Source organism: Dermochelys coriacea, chromosome 13, assembly GCF_009764565.3.
Source record: "Dermochelys coriacea isolate rDerCor1 chromosome 13, rDerCor1.pri.v4, whole genome shotgun sequence".
Classification (NCBI taxonomy): Eukaryota; Metazoa; Chordata; order Testudines; family Dermochelyidae; genus Dermochelys; species Dermochelys coriacea.
Window position 1 is genome coordinate 36,659,710 of NC_050080.1, and position 5,352 is coordinate 36,665,061.

Consider the following 5,352-nt stretch of genomic DNA (forward strand, 5'->3'; position numbering starts at 1 on the left):
TAACTGACAAATAAATATTTTTTTTTAAATGTTTTGAGGTTTTAACTTTTTTTTCAACTAAAAACCAGCATTTCCTTGGGAGAAAATGTCTGTTGACATTGTGAGGGATGTGACACTGAACAAAACACTCCTCTGATCTTCTTTAGTATGTTCCATTTTATAATGCCTAAGTATAATGATGATCAACACTTCAAAAATGGTGAAGAGAAAAATCAATATATTAAAAGGGAGAGATAGGGAGATAAAGAAAGTGATCAGGATTGAGAGGTCAACTCTTAGAAGAATTGTGTCTGACCCTCCTTTAAAGAATGGGTGACATTAGGGGTTATTAGTTTATAATGGTAAATGTCTATCTCATGAAACAAGAAAAAAAAAACATGATAAGAAGTAAAAAGAAAAGGAGTACTTGTGGCACCTTAGAGACTAACAAATGTATTAGAGCATAAGCTTTCGTGAGCTACAGCTCACTTCATCGGATGCATTTGGTGGAAAAAACAGAGGAGAGATTTATATACACACACACAGAGAACATGAAACAATGGGTTTATCATACACACTGTAAGGAGAGTGATCACTTAAAATAAGCCATCACCAACAGCAGGAGGGGGAAGGAGGAAAACCTTTCATGGTGACAAGCAGGTAGGCTAATTCCAGCAGTTAACAAGAATATCAGAGGAACAGTGGGGGGTGGGGTGGGAGGGAGAAATACCATGGGGAAATAGTTTTACTTTGTGTAATGACTCATCCATTCCCAGTCTCTATTCAAGCCTAAGTTAATTGTATCCAGTTTGCAAATTAATTCCAATTCAGCAGTCTCTCGTTGGAGTCTGTTTTTGAAGCTTTTTTGTTGAAGTATAGCCACTCTTAGGTCTGTGATCGAGTGACCAGAGAGATTGAAGTGTTCTCCAACTGGTTTTTGAATGTTATAATTCTTGACGTCTGAACAAATCGTCTTGAACAAATCCGCACAGACACACCCCTGGAGCCCCGACCTGGGGTATTCTATCTGCTACCCAAGATCCATAAACCTGGAAATCCTGGACGCCCCATCATCTCAGGCATTGGCACCCTGACAGCAGGATTGTCTGGCTATGTAGACTCCCTCCTCAGGCCCTTCGTTACCAGCACTCCCAGCTATCTTCGAGACACCACCGATTTCCTGAGGAAACTACAGTCCATTGGTGATCTTCCTAAAAACACCATCCTAGCCACTATGGATGTAGAAGCCTCTACACCAACATTCCACACAAAGATGGACTACAAGCCGTCAGGAACAGTATCCCCGATACTGTCACGGCTAACCTGGTGGCAGAACTTTGTGACTTTGTCCTCACCCATAACTATTTCACATTTGGTGACAATGTATACCTTCAAATCAGCGGCACTGCGATGGGTACCCGCATGGCCCCACAGTATGCCAACATTTTTATGGCTGACTTAGAACAACGCTTCCTCAGCTCTCGTCCCCTAATGCCCCTACTCTACTTGCGCTACATTGATGACATCTTTATCATCTGGACCCATGGAAAAGAAGCTCTTGAGGAATTCCACCATGATTTCAACAATTTCCATCCCACCATCAACCTCAGCCTGGACCAGTCCACAGAAGAGATCCACTTCCTGGACACTACGGTGCTAATAAGCGATGGTCACATAAACACCACCCTATATCGGAAACCTACTGACCGCTATTCCTACCTACATGCCTCTAGCTTTCATCCAGATCATACCACTCGATCCATTGTCTACAGCCAAGCGCTACGATATAACCGCATTTGCTCCAACCCCTCAGACAGAGACAAACACCTACAAGATCTCTATCATGCATTCCTACAACTACAATACCCACCTGCTGAAGTGAAGAAACAGATTGACAGAGCCAGAAGAGTACCCAGAAGTCACCTACTACAGGACAGGCCCAACAAAGAAAACAACAGAACGCCACTAGCCATCACCTTCAGCCCCCAACTAAAACCTCTCCAACGCATCATCAAGGATCTACAACCTATCCTGAAGGACGAGCCATCGCTCTCTCAGATCTTGGGAGACAGACCAGTCCTTGCTTACAGACAGCCCCCCAATCTGAAGCAAATACTCACCAGCAACCACACACCACACAACAGAACCACTAACCCAGGAACCTATCCTTGCAACAAAGCCCGTTGCCAACTCTGTCCACATATCTATTCAGGGGATACCATCATAGGGCCTAATCACATCAGCCACACTATCAGAGGCTCGTTCACCTGCGCATCTACCAATGTGATATATGCCATCATGTGCCAGCAATGCCCCTCTGCCATGTACATTGGCCAAACTGGACAGTCTCTACGTAAAAGAATGAATGGACACAAATCAGACGTCAAGAATTATAACATTCAAAAACCAGTTGGAGAACACTTCAATCTCTCTGGTCACTCGATCACAGACCTAAGAGTGGCTATACTTCAACAAAAAAGCTTCAAAAACAGACTCCAACGAGAGACTGCTGAATTGGAATTAATTTGCAAACTGGATACAATTAACTTAGGCTTGAATAGAGACTGGGAATGGATGAGTCATTACACAAAGTAAAACTATTTCCCCATGGTATTTCTCCCTCCCACCCCACCCCCCACTGTTCCTCTGATATTCTTGTTAACTGCTGGAATTAGCCTACCTGCTTGTCACCATGAAACCATGAAAGGTTTTCCTCCTTCCCACCCCTGCTGTTGGTGATGGCTTATTTTAAGTGATCACTCTCCTTACAGTGTGTATGATAAACCCATTGTTTCATGTTCTCTGTGTGTGTGTATATAAATCTCTCCTCTGTTTTTTCCACCAAATGCATCCGATGAAGTGAGCTGTAGCTCACGAAAGCTTATGCTCTAATAAATTTGTTAGTCTCTAAGGTGCCACAAGTTCTCCTTTTCTTTTTGCGAATACAGACTAACACGGCTGCTACTCTGAAACCTATGATAAGAAGTGAAACCCCAGCCTAGGAGATTATTTCTGCTGTAAAATATTAGGAGTTTAGCGTACCACTGAGGATTTATAAAATTAAACTTTCAGAGTTCTGCCAGGGGTATGGATTGGTAGAGAATTTGTTGATCTCTTCTTTGAGAAGGTGGGAAACTAGAATGTGCATGATCCAAAGCAGAAGGTCAGAGATGCACCAGCGATATGGACACATCACCAGAAGGGGAAGTAGAGGACTCAGCATTTGTGCAATGAAATAGAAGCAATACATTGAAAAGTACTCTGATGTTCTTCAACTGCCAGTTCAGTTTGTTTTCTCTTCCAAAGGTAGAACCCATGGCAGACAGGGAATTAGGAAATGAAACGGCTGTCAAGGAATTCATCCTCCTGGGATTTGGAAAACACCCTGAACTGAAGAGCTTTCTCTTCCTGCTCTTTCTACTGATCTACATTGTGACCCTGGCTGGGAACATCCTCATTGCAGCATTAGTTGTGGTTGATCAGTGCCTTCACACCCCTATGTACTTCTTCCTGGGGATTTTGTCCTGCTTGGAGACCAGCTACACCTCCACCATCCTGCCCAGGGTGCTGGCCAGTCTCCTGACTGGGGACAGAATCATTTCTGCTAGTGGTTGTTTTGTACAATATTATTTCTTTGGTGGCCTGGCAGCTGCAGAATGTTACCTCTTATCTGTGATGTCTTATGATCGGTATTTAGCGATATGTAAACCACTGCATTATGGAATAGTTATGAATGGCAAGTTTTGCCTCCAGTTAGCAGCAGGGTCTTGCATCATTGCCTTTGTAGTTGCCACCATATTCATATGTTTGATGTCACAATTAACTTTTTGTGGCCCCAGTAAAATTGACCATTTCTTTTGTGACTTTACCCCAATGGTCCAACTATCCTGCAGTGATACCTACTTGATAGAACTTTTCGCTTTCTGTTTTGCTTCCATAGATATCTTTCCCCCATTTCTATTAACCCTGACATCCTATATCTGTATCATAGCCAGTATCATAAGAATCCCATCCACTACTGAGAAGCAAAGGACATTTTCCACCTGCTCCTCTCACCTGATTGTAGTTACAACCTTCTACGGGACCCTAATCATGGTATATGTCGTACCAAAAACACATACACTGAGAAACCTGAACAAAATATTCTCTGTCTTTTACACAGTTCTGACTCCAATGGTCAACCCCCTCATCTACAGCCTGAGAAACAAAGAGGTCAAGGAGGCTTTCAGGAAATCTCTCAATAGATTTGTGGCTTTTGTGAGAATTTGGTGACACTGAGCTAACTTATTTAGGTTACACTAAAACGTGATACCCTGAGCTGTGTTTTTGAACTTGAAAGGCAATCAATCAATGTCTTGTTCCCTAACATAGTCTTGGCAATTTTGGTTCACTCTTAAGAAACCACTGAAATAAGCACCATCTCTGTCTGTGGCTTTCATTTGTTCATAGATCCTTATATTTAAAAGCCGGAAGGAATCATTATGAGCATCTAATCTGACCTCCCATACAAACAAGGGCAGAGAGTCAGTGATCCCTGCATCCCAAGATCCTGGTGTGAAACTAGAGCATGGATCTGGAGCTGCTGTGTAATAATTTACTAATATTGTATGTTGGCCTGGTTACTGAGACTGTTTTCTGTATGACAATATGGGGTTAACTCAACAGGCAACTGTCTGAAAAAAAAACAGGCAGGAAGGAAAAGATAAGCCACCTTTCCACAAACCTTCAGGCACAGTGCCAAACTTATTAACTTTGATGATTTTGGCTTGCTTTCCTACTGAGCCTACAGAACTGGTTTGAGATGGCTCAAAGGCCTGTGAACACAGAAAATCGAAAGAAACCAACAAGTCCTAAGAATTCCTCTATCAATAGTGGGTATCAGAGTAGCAGCCGTGTTAGTCTGTATTCGCAAAAAAGAAAAGGAGTACTTGTGGCACCTTAGAGATGAACAAATTTATTTGAGCATAAGCTTTCGTGAGCTACAGCTCACTTCATCGGATGCATTAGTAATTTAAGGGTAATTAGAGTAATATAGACAACACCACAGTGGGGGCATCTAAAGAAGCTAGGTATTCCTAGGTCAACATCAGGCCTGATAGGGCTTTAGAAAAGCCACAACTGCATATAGCCTAGATCCCATTGATTTACAATAGGTCTTAAGCACATATGTCACTTAAGCATTTTGAACATTTTATCCATAGTCTATATCATTATTTCCTTTGCACATTGGAATACTACATACCCCCCTTCCCAGAAGCTACCCCTTTCCCAGAAGCATATACATGTTCTGTGGGATACTTCTTTGAATGCATCTTCTTGTTGTCATCTCTTTCCCTGAAGAGAATTGGTTTGTTTTCTCCAGCTCTTGGGGAT

General features: G+C 42.4%; 1 protein-coding gene across 1 annotated transcript; it reads left to right on the forward strand.

The window, feature by feature from the left end:
* The first annotated feature begins 3,243 nt into the window (after positions 1 to 3,243).
* LOC119841626 (olfactory receptor 1020-like) lies at positions 3,244 to 4,251 on the forward strand. The gene has a single exon (XM_038369180.2). The coding sequence runs from the start codon at positions 3,244 to 3,246 to the stop codon at positions 4,249 to 4,251; it is 1,008 nt and encodes a 335-aa protein (XP_038225108.2).
* Positions 4,252 to 5,352: the final 1,101 nt, after the last annotated feature.

Coding starts and splice junctions, on each gene's coding strand:
- LOC119841626 (XM_038369180.2), top strand. CDS start 3,244: ATGTTCTTCAACTGCCAGTTCAGTTTGTTTTCTCTTCCAAAGGTAGAA.